This window comes from Dipodomys ordii, unplaced genomic scaffold, assembly GCF_000151885.1.
Source record: "Dipodomys ordii isolate 6190 unplaced genomic scaffold, Dord_2.0 Scaffold3, whole genome shotgun sequence".
NCBI classification, from domain to species: domain Eukaryota; kingdom Metazoa; phylum Chordata; class Mammalia; order Rodentia; family Heteromyidae; genus Dipodomys; species Dipodomys ordii.
In genome coordinates this window covers 19451717-19470891 of record NW_012267219.1, presented here as the reverse complement: position 1 = coordinate 19470891, position 19175 = coordinate 19451717, and the positions used below count along the sequence as shown (strand labels likewise).

General features: G+C 33.8%; 1 protein-coding gene across 7 annotated transcripts in view; it reads left to right on the top strand.

The window, feature by feature from the left end:
- Ppfia2 (protein tyrosine phosphatase, receptor type, f polypeptide (PTPRF), interacting protein (liprin), alpha 2) overlaps window positions 1–19175 on the top strand; it is a 347260-nt gene that overhangs the window by 123094 nt on the left and 204991 nt on the right. Inside the window, exon 1 of one of the 7 annotated variants that reach the window (XM_013019241.1) lies at window positions 4206–4574. The exons of 4 other annotated variants lie outside the window; for them this stretch is intronic. In XM_013019241.1, the coding sequence (XP_012874695.1) occupies window positions 4494–4574 (81 nt within the window). In that variant the 5' untranslated portion in view covers window positions 4206–4493. Of the gene's footprint in view, window positions 1–4205; window positions 4575–19175 lie in introns of those variants that run through there. 2 more of the 7 variants (XM_013019250.1, XM_013019232.1) reach the window with 2 other exon arrangements.

Here is a 19175-nt window from a genome sequence, read left to right as displayed (position 1 = left end):
CCTGAATAGCTAGAATTACAGGAGTAAGCCACGGCTGCCCCGCTAGAAGGTTTAAGAGCAGTTATTCCCAGAGGAATAGGATGGACTGGATGGCTTCTGGGAGTTTTCTTGTAAGTCTATTAAAAAGGAGAATCTGGCTAGTATTTTTATATTATCTATTGCTTAGAAAGTATAATTGAGTCCTCCTTTCAATTTTCCATTTTCAATTGATTTCTGTAAAACGTCAAGTGTTTGAGCAAGCTAGCTTTAAACTTCTGGAGTTTATATTTACTTTTCTTCCCTTTGCATATCCTGAGAGATTTTTATTTTTGTGTTGGTCTTTGTAGCAACCAAAATAAGCACATTCTTTTCCTTTCATATAATTAATGCTGCTGGAAACTAGTGATTAATATTAATAGTTTATTAAACATTATATCCACATTATACATATCTATGTATATATTAAACAATATATATACATATAGTATTGTTTTATATATTTTACTTTCAAGTTAATATTTGAAATGATAGTGCTAGAAATTGAAAGCAATTAAGGTATGGGTAAAGTTTGTTGACAACCTAAAATAGTCTTGGAAAGGTATTTGGCAACCTAAGGGAAACTGTCAAAATATACTAGTCAAAAATTTGAAAATATGACTCTATTTTCAGACTCTGTGTGTGTGTGTGTGTGTGTGTGTGTGTGTGTGTGTGTGTGTGTGTTGGTCCTGGGTTTTAAACTCAGGGTGTCTCTGAGTTTCATTGTTTAAGTCTAGTGGTTTACCACTTGAATCACAGCTCCAGTTCCAACTTTATGATAGCTATCGGAGATAGGTACCAGATTGGTAGCTATTGGAGATAAGAGTCTCAGGAACTTTCCTCTCTGAACTGGCTTTGAATTACATTACACAGATCACAGCCTTTGAGTATCTAAGATTATAGGCATGAGCTACTGTCATCTGGCCCTCATTCTTTTTTTTTTTCAGACAATAATATTCTAGTTTTGGTTAATTGTGTAGAAATAAAGTATTTTGCAAATTTCATTTGGAAAATGTTTATGTATAAGTGTTTTTATACAATCAGTTAGCTCTTCTTCCCTGAAATGTATTCAACCATATTTTCCAGTCATCCCATGCCATTGTGTAATTATTTGAACACTGATTCTTTTCTTGGAACACCTTTCACTTTTACTAGGCCATTTTGACATAGTCTTCCAGTAAAAAGTCTTTTGAGATTGACACACAAGTTAATTTAGTATAAGCCTTTTAGCACTTAGTAAATTGTGTTGTGTTGGATTTGTTACTTAAGTTCCTATTGTTAGTTGATACTTTTCCCACCAACTTTAACTTTATTTAAAAATCAAAATTGCACATTATAATTTATTTTAATATACTAAAGTATAATATGAGGTAACATATATTAAATATACGTGGGGCTGGGAAGGTGGCTCAGTGGTAGAATGCTTGCCTTGCATGTATGAGGCCCTGGGTTCGATTCCTCACCACCACATAAGCAAAAAGAAAACAAAAGCTGGAAGTGGTGCTGTGGCTCAAGTGGTAGAGCGCTAGCTTTGAGCTGAATTGCTAAGGGACAGCACCCAGGCCCAGAGTTCAGGCCCCACAACCGGACCCAAAATAAATAAATAAACATTATAATCTATAAGATAAATTATATAATAAACAAGGTTTTATCAACATTGTAATTGTGCTATCAGGACCTGGGGACAATACTAGTCAGTTGATTATTAAATTATTAAATTAAAGGCAGTTGATGTTTAGTCTTGATTTATGCACAGTTGAACAAATGAACTAATGTATGTTGGGAAAAGACGAAGAAAGAGATACGTTTTTTTTCTATTTTAGTTAGAATAATCACTGTTCTTGAGCAAGTTATTCTACTTCATTAAACATCAGTTTTTCATACATAAAGTATAATATTCCCCTGGCCAGTGTGTGTGTGTGTGTATTCCCCAAGCCAGTGTGTGTGTGTGTGTGTGTGTGTGTGTGTGTGTGTGTATGTGACACATAGGCACTTAATTTAATTTTGTTTATTTAATTTTTTTGGGGGGGGGGTCCGGTCATGGGGCCTGAACTCTGGGCCTGGGCACTGTCCCTCAGCTCTTCACTCGAGGCTAGAGCTCTACCACTTGAGCCACAGAGCCGCTTCCAGCTTTTTTCTTTTTTGCTTGTATGGTACTAAGGAATCGAACCCAGGGCCTCATGCATGCAAGGCAAGCACTCTACCACTGAGCCACCTTCCCAGCCCCCAGGAATTGTTTTTGGTTTTTGTTTTTATTTTTAGTGAAATGAGCATGATTTATAAATAGCTATATGTCCAATGTTAAACTGTGAAACTTTTCAAATTTATTGTATCATGTAACATGAGAAATGAGAAACTTTGATATTGAGAAAGTGACCAACACTGAGACAATAGGAATTGAAAAGGAAATTATTCAATATTTAAATCGTAGCCGAAGGGATAAAATCTGAGTCTATACTGATATCAATGATTACACAGAAATATCAACAAAAAATAGAATCTCTCCAAGAACTAGAGCTTAATTTCATTACTAGTTAATTTTCTGTTGTGTGTTTAATAAGCTTAGTGACTAATTCCAAAGAAGAGCTTAGGAAAAGAAAAAAATGGCAACTGTACGAAAAACAAAACTGGTAAAGACTCCCTTAGTCAAAATGGATTAAAGTCATCAATGATAAAGATATAAATGATGAGTCCACCTGTGGGTATTCTTCCCCAACACCTGTATTCTTAGTTTAAATATGAGGAAACATCCAGAAAACATGCACAATAGTAGAATAAGATTATGTGATATCGTATAGGATTATTCAAGTACTTTTAAAAACCACCTGAAAGATGATGATGATGATAATAATAATAATAACTGGGTAAGTATCACAGCCAGAGGAAACTAGAGAGTCATGACAACCAAATGAAGGTGCTACACTTGGTTAGAGCAAGAAGAGAAACAGCACAGGAAGGGAAAGCCCAAGACTGGAGTTAGATTAATATACTAATCTCAGTTTTTTCACCTTTACAAATGTATCATGGGAAGTACAAGATGTTAACAATTGAGGAAACTGAATCGGAGCTTTTGCAAAAAATATTCACTATTTCTCTGTAATTGCAATTATATTCAATATAAAATATACTTATAATATTTTTCTGCTCTAGTTAATATTATCTTGTTAAATAAGTAAACTAATACACATAGTTTACCCAAATATCCTCCCGCTTGGTATTATAAATTTGAAGAATAATTGGGAAATCTAAACTAAAAATGAATAACAATTTGAGTATTAAGAACTTTCACTATCCTTTTATAGCTTCCAGGTTTAAAGCAGGTGGTTCTTGGTCCTTGGTTATGTATAACTATGTCAAGTTAGATACATTTGCAAAGATACTTTTTGGACTCATACTGTTTTCTATCTTCCTGAAGTCTCCACCTTTGAACCATGTGTAAATGGAACATTTATTTTTACCTCTAGAAGTTGTTGAGTCATCTGAATATTATCGTTTATACAGACTGAATAATTTGTTAAAGACATAGAGAAACAAGTGTGATTTGCAAAACACTTCAATATTTACAAGCAGTATTTTTGAATCTGGACTCCAGATTCAAATTTGTGTACATGTATGAAATGAGATTAATCAAAACATTTTGTAGCACTAGTTTAGGTCTTGATTGTCAAACTTAATTTTCCAGCTAAGGTAGGGAAAATTGGAGATCATGATTAAGTTTATATTGATGATGTTCCTTGAAAGTGAATTATGTTTGCACATTGCATTTGTTAGTAGTCTGACATATAAAGCCTTATAGAACTCTATGTATTTCCTCTCAGTGTTCCTGCTTTTATATTATACTTTGATCTGTAAATTATAAAATACTTATTTAAAAAGGCTTTATGAATAAAATCCTTTCATTGAGAAGCCTGGGGGTGAAAGAGAGTCCCAGACATGCACAGAAATAACAGTGATACAACAATCATTTGTTACCAAATGTAGCTTTTAGCAGCAAGTGAACATGCTTCAGGTTAGTCAGAAGAGGTCCCCGGAATTACACTGTTCATGCTTCCCTGCAATGAAACTGTATGTTATTGGTTAACCAGGATGTTTAGCATAATCACTCTGCGAGACTGTGGTGGAGGGAGGTGATTATCACTGAGAACAGATGGGCAGGTCCCCGGCACTGCCAGATTCTGCACAAGCTCCATTTATCGTTGGTTCTTTCTCCCCCTTCTGTGTTTTTAATTTTTTAAAAGAATCATTGTATGGTTTAAGGAACCAACGGCACAAAAGGTTGGTGGCTGATACCCTTTCAGCTTAGATTTCAAATGTAGGAGACAGATTCAAAATGCTATCACTGTGTATCTAAGAAGGATGGGGCAGATTTCATTTTCCCCTCCAGTCTCCCTGAATGCATGCACGGATTTATCTCTACGCTAAGCTCTCTGCTCTGCATCTGTAGCTCCTTGTGGATTACATTGTCTCTGTGATCAGAAATGATTTTCTCGGATATGAACACCGTTTCTGGCTCCCCTAAAGTGCATCCTCCTAATGGGACCCGGTTTTACACTTTTCAAGTAAGTGTGCTTTACATGGCTTCTACTAAGGAAGTTAATGTATAATTCAAACTTTTAATAAAGAGAAATATAAAGAAAGGGAAGCTGAAAAGTGTGGAAAGGACCGACAAGGATGCATGGAATGAATACTGTGCACGTGAGTTTAATCTCTTTGCAAATGTGAAATAGAATGGCAGTAGTTCTCAGAGAATTCAAGCAAAATACCAGTGAGCACTTTATTTTCCTCAGAGGTTTAAAATCCCCTACAGTATCATCCTGGGAAGTTTATAGGCTATGTTGTGTCTCCTGATGTTATTTATGACTCTAATATGGTGAACGTTGCTGGTACATTCTTGTGTATCACAGAGTAGAATTAAAAGACATTTCAGGGAACTTTGCAAACTAAGTCTTCTGGGCTAAAGAAAAAAATGTGCTGTATTTCATGTGCATAGCTTGAGATAATTGTTTAATTTAAATTTGTGTATATGTAATGTGCAAGCAATTGATAATATAAAAAGCTAAGTACCATATTTGGTATACTTTTTTATTTAGTATACAGTAGAAACTCATTAAGAGGGAAGATTTTCTGGGTTATTAAATAGACGAAATGATCTATAACATAAAAATGTGAGCTACAAAAGCTATTGCCTGCTAATTATGTTTCAATTCCTGGGACTAAATCAGTTCTCATCTAGAAAATAGTTAAGTCTAAACTAAATCAGGCTCTACTTCATATTTATCCTCAAATGGCATCTTTCTGCACTAAGGTTTTTGTTTTTGTGTGTTTCAGTCATACCATCATTGCATGGACAGGGAAGATAAAAATCTTCCCTACTTTGTGTTACAGAAATATAAACACCCTTCCATTTATTTAGTAGCCCTGGCTTTATAGTTATAGTTTTGTGAGAATACAGATATGTGGACAATTTATATAATAAATGTACTCAGAATTATCTTAATAGTGACTCTGGATAAATATAGCTGAGATTTATACATGAGTACCTCTTTGCGAACTATATGAATGAGAACTATTCTTTCTCTTACCCATCTATACTTCTATTTTTAATTCTGTCTCCTCTCTTGGTTTACACTGATATCTAGTGATAGTGTAGTTCTGTGTTGTTCCTGGATATATTGTCTTCCTAGTGGAGATATGCTTATTGTGACAATGATTCAAAATACAGTTGCCCTGGGGCTGTTGACAGACTTATTACTTTTTATTTTCTTCTCCATACACTGAGATATAAACACTATACAATATCCTGTAAGTGATTCTTCAGGGCAGCTTTTGACATTAGGTATTCTACTTGAGTCTCAAAGTTTAAGGGTCGGTGCATTACTTATGCTCAGTCATGACACAAGCTTTTTACCATTCCTTCAGTACAGATCTTGCCGACATCCTACTTGGCAGGTGATTTTCTTTGAAAACATGTTGGAATAATTTGAACCACTCCCTTTCTGTGGGTGTAATGACATGTTCATATAAAAACCCTAGGATTTCAAGCAAAAAATAAATGTTGGAAAATAAAATGCTTTTTTCCCTACATTTTTGTTATACAAAATCGTTTTTGACTTTTGAAGAAAATGTGCAATAAGGTAAATGTGTCTTTTCATTTTTGTGTCTCTGTTTGTTGATATTATTGCCTTCAGTTTTGGTAGAAGAGAAAAGATAAATTTTTAAAGCATGAGAGAAAAGTGTAGTACAGTGGAATCTCTGCGTTTAATTTTAAGGATAGGATAAAATGATTATTTTTCTTATTCTTACACATTAACCTATTTAAATATAGTAGGTTTTTTTTCTTGAAATGTTCTGAAAAGAAATGAGATGCTGTAAAAAAAAACACCATATTCAGAAAATGTATCTTTTGAAAAAGATTATATTTTCAAAAATCATTTTCATTATTAAATAACATTAAGTGTACTTCTGAAATGAACCTTCTTCAAGTTCAGATTCTAACACTGACTTTCTGAAAATTATTTCAGCACAGGAGTTAACGTATGCTAAAACATTTAGAAACCTTAGCATGAGTATGACTGAATTTTATTAACATCTTCTCATTAAGTGTGTAAATTATCTCTATCATTTTTCCGAAATTATGTTATAAAATTTTAAGGAAATATTTTTGATTCAAATGTTTCAAAGGTAAAAGAAAGATAACAAATGAGAAACTGAAGTCTGTTCTAAGATTTTCTATTTAATTTCATTTAATTTAGTCAAATACATTCATACTTCCATGCATATTCATGCAAATTCTTTCTTGTGTAGAATATTTGACACTTAATTTAAATTGATTTTTTATGTATGAATTCTCACTTCTATATTAATACCAACACACTAGTTCCAATTAGAAGTGCCTGGACTTTATCTGATGAAAACTCTTAGTTAGTGCTTCATGTAATTACTTACTTATCACTCCAAATCACAGAATAACCTAGAGTCTAACTGCATGTAATATCCTTGGATTGGCAAAAGTTATGTAAATGCTAGCATGGGTAAAATTACAATATTTTTATTTCTTTCCCAGTCAATTTATAGCAATAGGAAACTTAAAATTAAATACATATATTTACAAATTCATATATTTATATCTTTAATATGTACACACATATATTTTCATACATAAATGTATGTATGTAGACATAAAATGACAATCCCAATATGATTTTTCATTTGCTCTTTCCCATTTCTATGTTTGCAGAGGAAACTTATCAGTCCTACTAAACACTAGATTGGCTAATCCTGACTTAATGTGGTAACCCTCTCAGAGATGTAACTAACATGCTCACTTCACTATTTAAATATTAAACACCTTCAACCAGTGCAGTGATTCTTTTCTTATCCCACATTCTTATTTACTGGAATACTGTGGCAGATTTTATGTAAAATATTACACTAGTATCAAAAACAAAAGAATCAATTTGGTGAAGGGGAAGTTTGATCTAGTTATCTCAGGGAAGAATAGACTATTTCTGTATGGAGTGCATTTTCATGCCATACAAATTAGTATCGATAATACTCTGGGTCAGGCCTGCATCTAGAAATAAATAACATTCACCCACAGAAATCCATAGAAAGATTTTACCTCAAACTATGGAAACAAAGTAATTTTCATTTCTGTGATTAAAGTCCTAGAAGGATGACGTTCATCTGTGTACATTGGTATAATTTGGCCTTGGTGGTTTGAACTACATGCAAATAATGTGCTTCCTCTTTCCCAGGTAATTATTTGTGTGTATCAGTGTGGTTTGCTTTGAACTTGCCCTTTGGAAAATATTCCCTTAAAGACCCACCCCAAAGAATGTATCTTCCATGAAGCAGTCATTCATTCAAGCATGTAGCATTAGGTGTTTCTGCATTGGGTATCCTTGGCCTGTTCATACTATTGCACCCATTATTATATTTCCTGAGAATATTTAATTAATCTGCATTGTTAATGAATTGATACCAACAACATAGCTATTTAATAAACTAAAGTTTAATATTTAAAAGCTTAAAATAAGAAATATCACAATGAGCTGTGCATTATTTTGTTCCATTTTGTTTTGTTTTTGTTGGCTGTGGGGCTTGAACTCTGGACCTGAGGGCTGTCACTGAGCTCTTCAGCTCAAGGCTAGCACTGTACCACTTAAGCCACAGTGACACTTCTGGCTTTTTCTGTTTATGTGATGCTGAGGAATTGAACCCAGGGCCTCATGCATGTGAGGCAAGCACTCTATCACTGAGCCACTTTCCCAGCCCATATTATTTTTATATTATTTAAATAGTAAGATATCGCAATGTGGAGAATATATAAAGGTAAATTTATTTAATATTTGTATATAATATCTACATGTGTGATGAAAGAAAATCTTCATCTATGTTATACTTAATTATATTGAGAGGCAGCTAGACAGAAACTTTTTTGAGAATTTCTTTTGCCTTTCTTTATTAAATAATTGTTTTTAGTATTATATGAAGAAATTTGTAATTTTGGTTAGAACATATTTTCATGCTTGGAAGATTTGGTTAACATTTGAAATATAGAAAAGATAAAAATAAATAAACTTTGATTCTCACTTGCATGAACAATTCTCAAACAATATCATTGATAACTCGTTACTACAATATATATGTAAATCAATAAAACTGAAACAATTTTGGCTATTTAGTAAAGAACCAAGTCATGTATATGTCATGATTTTTGGTGGTAGTGAAGAGTCTAGCATTATTTTTTCTATTGTCTGAAGCACAATATGAATTCTTATTGTTGACAAATTTGAAATACATCTGAAAACATCAGAATACTTGACATGAGTCCCATGCTCAAAAATTAAATTAGGAGTAAAAACGAAGTATCCTCATCCCATAGGAATTATTAAGAGGACAAGGTTTCATTGTAAACAGAAATGCTAGTGAATGGCAGAATTGAGGTCTGTCTGTGTAAATTAATTAGGCTGACTGGGAGAGGTAACATACGTTGCATTTTTGGTAGGTAATACAGTGTGCTCACAGCTTCTCCCTAGTGTGTCAGGCAAGCAGACACAGAATACTGACACAGAATACCGACACAGGAAATAGCTAAATTAAATGGCACAGACTCTAAATATAAACACAGATTTGACTGTTATCCTCAGGATTTGGGAATTAGTGCTGAAGAACTTTCAGCAAAGAGTGTCAGTCTGGGATTTACTCTTGAGTTCAAATCATGGATATTATCTCAAGTAGGAATTGGGCTGGAAAAGAGAGAAAAGTTCAGTCACTTTCAGTATAATCCAGATGATGTCCACACTTTACAGATGAAGAAACATGTTCACACAAAGATTCTGCACATATTGATTCCGAGAGCCTGCCAGCACTGGAGGATCTACCTCTTAAGAGGGTTATGCAACACAAACATTCATGTTCTTCCCCCTGAAATCTACTTCCCATTGTGATGATGACCAAGTCCAGTAACGAAAGTACTTAAGATAAATCTTTTATACTGCTATTTTATATTAGGGAAGAATTTTTATCATAAATAAAATGATGACTTCATGACTTCGCAGCATGGTCTTGCAGTCTTTGCATTTTCCCCGGGGCAGTTGGTTGTGTGGGGATTCATAGTCATAGTTCCACGTGTGTATATAGATACTTTCATTATATTTACTCCTTTAATGCTCTCTCATATTTCCTCTCCTCCCATTTTAGATATTAAAATTTGAAGTTGTTTACATTTCTAGCTCTTCATTTTATTTTAACGGACAGTTTTCCCCTAACTAGAAATGTATTTCATGATAATAAAATTGACCCCAAAAATCCCTAATATCTGCATATTAGGAGATACTGTTACATTTTTGTGAATTCAAGCATGCTCTGTAGATCATTGTTATGTAGTCATAGAAATCAGTGAATAGGCTCCATGATCCCTAGTAGGAAATCAGTCCATCTCTCATTTGCACAAAATTATGCTCAATAGTAAATTTCTGGCCTACACTTTCATACATGAAGACCATTCTATGGAACATGTTCCAAACTATATTCCAAGTCCAAGAGTTCAGGATAGTAGCATATAGAGTGCCCAGTACATAGACACAATGAATGAGAAGGTCAATGTTGCATTCATCATAATTGTAAAGAAGACTGACTAACTTTCTTGATTTAGGATGACTTCCTTGTAAAAAAAAAACCCATAAATGATTATAAGTTTCCCAGGCTAGTGTTCTTGAATGTATTTAATTTCTATTTAGGTAAAATAGCTTTATGTTTGGTAGTACCTGAAGATGAGCAAAATGAGAATTAGAAAATAAAACAAAACAAAATTCTTGAGAGAGTGTTTCATTCATGGTACTGAGAGCTTGGTGGTTGACAGACCCTAATAAGGAACAGCTATAAGTATGGGCTGAAGACTCCAACAGGCATGCCAAGTATGTGAGTGAAGAAAACTTGTTCTCAGGAGAAAAATCTTTAAGTGATAGATTCAAAAGAACTTACAAACTTTCTGAATAGGCAACAAAAGAGTAAAGAAAAATGGACAATTCCACTATAAAGGATTACTGGTTACTGCAATTCAATATCTACAAGGCCTTCCTTCAGTTATAATTCTTCATATATATAGATGTATATGTATGTATATATATGCAAATACATATACATATATATGTATGTACACAGACATATTTTTGCTAAGATGATGTTATTTAATCATTTCCTTTATGGGCCAATTTTAGCTCTAACTTATGTTTGAATTGTAACTATTCCAAACTACCTTCTTATGCTAATTGAATTGAGTAATGATGACCTTTAGCTTCTGCTTCCTTTAAGACACATATTACTCAAGAATTTCACACATTTAGACACCATATTACATGCCAAAAAAGATATTCAACAGCTGTTAATTTGTCATTTTTCTGCCACCCAGAAACTCTAAAATGAAACAAGAGCTTGAGGTTGTCATCTCCATAAATGCAATTGATTGCCTTTTAAAACGCTGGTTACCCAATCCTCGGGGGGGGGGGTGGAAGAATGGGAAGGGATGGGAAGGGGAAACAAAGGAGGAGGCTACTGTGCTTGATAAGAAATGTACTCATTATCTTGCCCATGTAAATTGTAACCCCTCTGTACAGTATTTTCACAATAAAAAATAATAAAATGCTGGTTACAAGTTAAAATTTGATTAAAATGGTGTCATGTTGGACAGCTTTCTATTACTGTGACAAAATAAATGAGACAAACAACTGGAAAAGAAATAAGGTAGATTTTTAATTTTTTTAATTGTGAAAATACTGTACAGAGGGGTTACAATTACATGGGCAAGATAATGAGTACATTTCTTAACAAGAATTGTAGCCTCCTCCTTTGTTTCCCCTTCCCATCCCTTCTTATCCTTCCCCCTGCCCCCCCACCCAATCCTCCCCGCTCCCCCCCAAAGTTGTAAAGTTCGTTTTCGCCATAATGACTTGTACATCTCATTGTTGCAACTCATACTTTTGGAGGTTTCAAGCTTTGCCTCGTTAGCCTGGTTACCGAACACAGCAGTTCATGTCTGGTTAAATAGGTACTTTCTCAGTGGATTTTTTTTTCTGGAAATTAACTTTTACAAGAAAAAATTAGCTATCTTTGAAATTGATTAATTAAATGTCACTTTAAGATGCATTTTATTTATTCCACAAATAATAAAGTGTTTGGCTTGTTGATGACAACATCTCCATCTCCTCTATTTTGTAAAGTATACATGGGTTCCTGTAACATAACACTCACAATACACAAAGTATCAGCTTGTGCCTCTGAGGCGCAGCCTAGCATGCTTGAAGAGGCCAGGATGTGAAATCACACTGACATCTAATCTGTCACTTACTAACTGTGACTCTAGGCAAGTGGTTTATTCTGAATGTGGGTTTTTTCACTATAAAGAAAGATTCATATCATAGCCCACAGTTATTTGTGAAGACTGTTAATGGTATAAACTACCCAGCATGTGATCACTTGTATATTTTTGTGATGCTTAGCATTAAACCCAGGGTTTCCTGCTTGGAAAGACCAGTAGTCAAACATTCGGTTCCATCTCAGCACTCTAGTAGGAACCTTTTATAATAACAAAGCTCAGCATCATCATGATCACCTTTTTGTTGACAATCATGTAATGACGATACTGATACTATTAATGACTGATTTTGATCACTAACCTCCAGGTTAAACTCACCTCCTGAAATTCCTGCCTTAGGGTAACCCTTTATGTTAAATTAGAGTTGGCCATGTAAGAATAATATTACATGGCACAAGTGTCAGTATATGCTTTCTGAAGTGATACTATGAAGTCCTGACAGCTTCAATTGTGCATTCATGCTGTGCTGTAAGGATGCTCAAGCTGCCCTGGTAAGAGGCTCTCAGAGAGAGAGGTCCTCAGGCCACAGCCAGGAGCCTTCATAGATATACTAGTCAGTGAATGAAACACTCCTAACACTGGTCTAGCAACAGTCCAGCCATCAGTTAAAGCTTCCCAAACTGACCTCTGGCTGCAATGTCACAAGAGGCCCAAGGCAGAAGCTCTCAACTGAGCCATCCTCAAATCCTGACCCACATTCCTGATCACAGGGTGGTAACAACGAAGCAATACTTTAAGCCACTAAAGTCTGGATAATTTGTTTGGCAATAATAGATATTGAAGAGAACAATAACTAGTACAGTAGATAACTACCACAGCAATACAATGTTGGTAGGCAACCTTGTTAGTTTTCAACAAGTTCAGGTTAATACAATTTGTACTCTCTCTTCTAAAGTTATTTTTACACCCCATCTATCCTACTTATAATCACCAGTACTCTAATGTAAACATCAATATCTTCACATTAAGCCAATTTAACAAGCTTTTCTTTCTAAAAGTCTCTTTTATGAAATTCACACCATATACCTGTATTGCTATTCAGCAATTATCTTAAGTTCTTTGTCTCTCTTTTTCTTTCTGTGCTTTTTTAAAATAACTCCATCATATGGCCTACTGTCATTTTATGGTGCTGGAATGAACATATGCATGTTCTCTAGCATTCGCCAATGACTCTGTCTTGGTGGAGAACACATGCCTGGAAAGCATGGCTGCTTGCCAATATTGTATGCGAGGCAAGGGACTTTATACAGGGCATAGTCAGCCCAAAGAGAAAATTTGGAAAGAGAAAATGAAAGTAATCTTGCAAATTTTGAAAAGGCAAAATAATTTGCTAGTCTTAATTTTCATGATCCCGGTGAGCTACTCATAGATCAACTAAATTAGGAGGTTGTATTTTTATAAATGTACACAAATCTCAAAAATGGAAACTCTACACAGAGTGAAGGGTTTTTTTTCCCAAGAAAAACAAATGTTCACAGAGATACCATGGTGACTGCAGGTAGAAACTCATTTGCATATATTTTATTCATGACAACTGCAAAGTAAATAGTATTTTAGGGACCACAATTTTGAGCAAAGCAGTTTGTGGATAGTGTAACTGATTGCACTGATTAAGTCTTAAGTACAAAGAAAGTCTTTTATTTCTCTGAAGCCAAATTTAGTGGCACAGAATTTGTATGTATTTCCTCTCTGAGTGGGACTATATTTTAGCTAATGGGATTTTTGTAACTAAATGGACAAGGGTCTAATATCTAAAATATACCTGGAACTCAAAAAATTAAATCCCTCAACAACAAATCCTCAAAGAAACAACTGCCCAATAATTAAGTGGGCTAAAGACTTAAAGAGAAACTTCTCTGAAGAGGAAAGAAGGAAGGCCAATAGACACATGAAGAAATGCTCAACCTCTTTAGCCATAAAAGAAATGCAAATCAAAACAACATTGAGATACTAGCTCACCCCAGTTAGAATGGCTATAATCAAGAACTCTAATAACAACAGATGCTGGAGGGGATGTGGACAGAAGGGAACCCTACTGCATTGTTGGTAGGAGTGTAAATTTTTTCAACCACTTTGGAAAGTAGTGTGGAGGTTCCTCAAAAGATTCCACAAAGAGCTCCCCTATGACCCAGCAATCCCACTTTTGGGCATTTACCCAAATGATCACAAACAAGACCATACTAAAGCTACCAGTACAACTATGTTTATTGCAGCATTATTTACCATAGCTAAGATATGGAACCAACCCAGATGCCCCTCAGTAGATGAATGGATCAAGAAAATGTGTTAGATGTACACAATGGAATTCTATGCCTCCATCAGAAAGAATGACATTACCCCATTTGTTAGGAAATGGAAAGACTTGGAAAAAAAATATATTAAGTGAAGTAAGCCAGGCCCAAAGAAACATAGTTCCCATGGTTTCCCTTATTTGCAATGACTAGTATATGTCTGAGACAAGCAGAAAAGGTCATATAAGTTGATGTTTGGTGAAATGAACCCACAGATAAGGGCACAAATGTTTTTTTTTTCTTTCTTGCTATTGTTTCTAATATATTTATAAGGTGATTTTTTGTTGCTTTGTATGTTCCTCCCCCACAGTATAGTCCATGTTTTCTCTGTGTTTGATGTTGGTGTAATTTGGGGAGGGGAAGGGAAAAAACAAAGTGTTTAAATAGGGGTGTACATCTGAAAATATTTGTAGACTTAAAAAGGCAAAGAAATTTGCTGTTCTTTTGCTTTACTTTATAACCCAGTTTGACCTGCAACTCACTATACATCCCAGGTTAGATTTGAGAGTCAACTGCCTCAGCATGCTGAGTATTGGGAATCGAAGTATACACCACTTCTTAGAAAAATTCAAGCCTGCATAATTGAGGATGGCATTTGTTACTTTGAGTCAGAGAGCAGAATTAAATAACATTTTCATTAGAATGCCACCTTTAAATGTACGATATGTAGATGGATCTCATTGGATTTTTTTAATTTTAATTTTTATTGTGAAAAAAATGTACAGAGGGGTTACAATTACATGGACAAGATAATGAGTTGGATTTTTATTCTATCAAATGAATGCTTGCAATTTGTCAACTAATAGCATGCTTTGCTGCCTATGGCAAAATCATTCTATGCCTAGAAGAAAGTGGAATGTGGTTAGAGCATTCTGTTAATATTTTTTTCATAAATGAGTGATCAGATAATATAATTTTTATAAATTTATAAGACAGGAATCAAGTTATTTTAAAAACATACAAACAGACTCACTATATAGGTAAATATATTTATGCATAGTGCACTATGTATATAGTGCTCTATCCTTAGGCTTTTATTCATACATACTGACTTGTTGTTGATCTTCCTAATTACCCAGCTTGTTATATCCTATAACCATCAGTTGAGTAAGTTAGTTAAGCTTATAAAACTATGAAGTGGAGTTTTGAGATTTCAACCCATGCAGTGTGCGTCCAAGTCTTTAAGCAAATATGATAGATTTTTCAAGTAAAAAATGATCTGTTACTGGTGGACAAGGTACAATTTGTACCTAGAAATTAGTTAATGCATACAAACAAAAATTTTAAGGTGACTGGTATGATATTTCTCCCTTTTAATAATAGAATGTTTGTGATTGTGAATGCTGAAGAGTGCATCAATTTTTGAAAAAGCAAAACAAGATTGCATAAAAGTCAAATAATTGATTATTTTAATGAGTCATGTATATAGTACTTGCTTGTTAAAAATAGCTGCAATTCTTATCACCCTGCCCACATGTCACAATTTGCCATCACAGAAGTCGTTTTTCTCTAAATTAATTGGCAATAAATGAAGGGAAGAAGAAAACCTCAGTGTGAATTTTGAAAAGGAATCAACACAGCCTATGAATTTGGAAACAGTTTTTGTTAACACTTGAGGAAAGCATGCAAATCAATGTTAAATTACATCGCAAAGTTACAAATAACATCTTTCATGCTACTTTTACTGTCAAAACAACCTTGCTCTTTGATAGATTAGTTTTGGTTTCTGTGATAAAAGAAAAAATAATTATATTGAAAGTCATTATATAATGGATAGTAAAAAGTTATAATGGTTGGGGGTAGATTCGGAGGGAAAAAGGATTGGAGAAAGACAATTTTTTTTTTCTGCTGGATTTTGCATAATTGGGGATAACCATGTCACTTTTGTCAAGCTACGGGAAGTTGGAAAACAAACTAATGAATATGGTTCATTTGTTCATGCCTCAAAAGTGCAATTTAAACTGCAGATTCTGGAATCCAAACATGCTCTCTGTTACCAGTTATATAAACATAGGTAGTTCAACTGACTACTTTTAGTTTACCTATAAAAAGCAAATAAAGAAAATACTGATTGCATCCATTTCATTTTCTGAGTATTACAATAGAATACATAAAGCTCTTTACTCACAATTCGTTTAATCATTAAGTATCAGTCAGTGAAATATATTGGTATTATTTAATTACTCCCTAATTTAATAATGAAAATACCCAAGATTTGCTTAATATCTGTTTTACTTGCCAAAGACACAATGTTCCATGTAGACTATTGTTATAAATGTTGTTAAATAAATGCATTTTAAAGAATATGTCCATATGTCTTGTAAGGTACTATAACTAGATTTTCCTGAACAGTAATTTTAAGTAACTTACTGCAAAATATATAAAGCTGTTATTTTTGTCAGAACACTAGTATTTTATCTGACTTAGGTTTTCCTTATTTGCATAGTTATGTTCTAAGTAAATGTGCACTACTTTTTTGTAAGAAAAATTAAAGGCATTTCATACAATTTTCCTCTTAAAATATCATTTTTATATCTTACTTACCCAGAAGGACTAATAGAATACCAAGTTGTTTCTAGCTAGGGAAAATCTATTGCTAGATTTTTTAAATCATGTCTTGTATTTGGTATAGATTCAAGAAATAATAACCCTGTTACCTCTGAGTTTGCCCAAATAAAAATAGTGAGAGCTTTTTTTATTATTTGACTTGCAAGTAAAAATACGAAATACTTAATATAGAAAGATGATATGATTTGAGGGAAGGAGAACACAAGGTATGATACTGGGGTGAGATTGTTTAGAATACAATGTAAATGTATGTATAGATGTAACAATGAAAACTTTACTGTATAACTAATATAAATTGATCTAAAAAGATAATATGATATCAGAAGCCAAAATTCCATGTTGGTCCATTTTCATCAATATCATGAAACAAACATGATTCAAAAAGAATCCAAAAATTTTTATGGGAATGTACTATATAGATATGACCGTTAAATCATTGGCCAAGTGATTGAACTAAGTCTCTAGCATCTTTCCTTCCCTGGAGAGCAAAGATATCATAGGCAAATAGCTGGATTTTACATGCCTGTTATTTTTTGAATAGCTACCCTATTCCTTTTCCTAAAGGTCTATCAAGAACCACTTTATTATCATAAACAACTTTTTTTTATAGAGAACCACTCAGAATAAGTAAAGACTCGTTACTGGAGAAATGACAATGTCTCTTCTTGAAACTCAGTATGAAACCAAGCTAATTCTTTCTTATACAATAATTGTGTATTTTAGAATTTGTATTAATCTAAGAATTTTAACCAAACTTATATTTTCTGAAACATGCATCCCATCAAAGCATTTTGTGCACTGTAACGGTGTATATGGTTGGGTATGAGTGTAAAAGGAAGATTATGGATTAAGTAGATTGACATCCACTGCATGTGTGTCTTTGTTAAGTCAAGTGCACATGCTCTGCCACAACAAAAATGGGAGACACAAACTGGCTATTTGAAAATTACAGAAACCATGTAACCTATTTTTTTTCTGGGTCTGTCATACTTTGTTAAATATTTTTCCATTTTCTAACAAATACAATATTATTCTTTCTGAGGGTGAGTAGAATTCCATTGTGTATATACTGTATATTTTCTTGATTAATTTGTCCATTGGGGGACATAGCTATGTTAAATAATTCTTCCATAAACATGCTCATTCTGTAGCTTTCATGTGGCCTTGTTTGTGTTCTATTGGGTAAATGCCCAGGAGTGGATTTGCTGGGTCATAAGGTTTCCCTCATTTTGGTAGCTAGAAAATGCCTATAAACTTACAAGTAAACATGCTGGAAGGCTAAAAACACATTGATCTATGATAAATTATACACACAGTAAGACCAAAGGAAGATATTCTTAGAAGAGAAATAAAGGCACAATACCTATGTGCATCTGGTCATATAAAATAATATTTATTGCAATGAACTTCAGGAAATGAAAAAGAGAGATTATTTTTTCTTTGTGGCTGTTTTTCTTTTTTCTTTTATCTTGTTTTTTTCATTTAATGTCATTGGGAGGGGGAAACAGAAAGGATGAACAAATTCATCAGTGATACTCACTAGACACTATGTTGGAAATGAACTATACAGGATGGAAAAACTGTGAGAGTCTGGGAAGGGGTGACATTGGTCAAAAAGAAATATATTTTTTACTTGACTTATGTAACTGTAACCTCTATGTACATCACCTTTATAATAACAATGAAACACATGGAAAAAATAGGATAGATATCTAAAAAAATAACTTAGAGAAGATTCTCAGGCAGGTGACTATGTCTAAGTAGAAGAGAAATGGGAGACCTGAAACCTTTTGAGACATTATGTCTTGTTATAATCTGAGTATTTTCTCAATGAATATACTCAGGAATTTTAAAGTGATTTAATAAATTAAGAGATGCATGTTATACTTATTGTACATTTTCTACTACGAAGGCTTTATTCCAGGGCATGAAATTGATTTTATTCTCTTACCTGCCAGGAGTGTGTTTTCTAATTCAGGAGGAACATTCCCCGGAGTGCACTTGGTAGAATTTCATATTTGAGCTCTAGTGACATTCCTCCCTGAGGAATTTTCCACAATGTTTTAAAATAAGTTGATTTCTTTTTGCCTTTTTCACCTTAAAACCTAAACCTTCCCAAAGAGATCCGAGTTCCCTGTAAACATGCATGTATGACAGATTTGAGGCTATTGGATTCTCATCTGCCCTTGGGAAGCAGTGTTTTCACAGGGAAGTGAATAACTGATGGTTTTCCCCCCAAATGAAATAAATGGATGGCAGATAGAATGCTTGTTGCACGATCCCTGGTATTTTAGATAGCACATTTTGTAATATGTTGTAAGATATGAAAGATGCCTCAAGGAATTTGATTTCATCATTCTCATATCTTGGGACAATACATTTAGTTGTTGGAGATCAAAGTATGCATTTGGATTTTTGCAGTG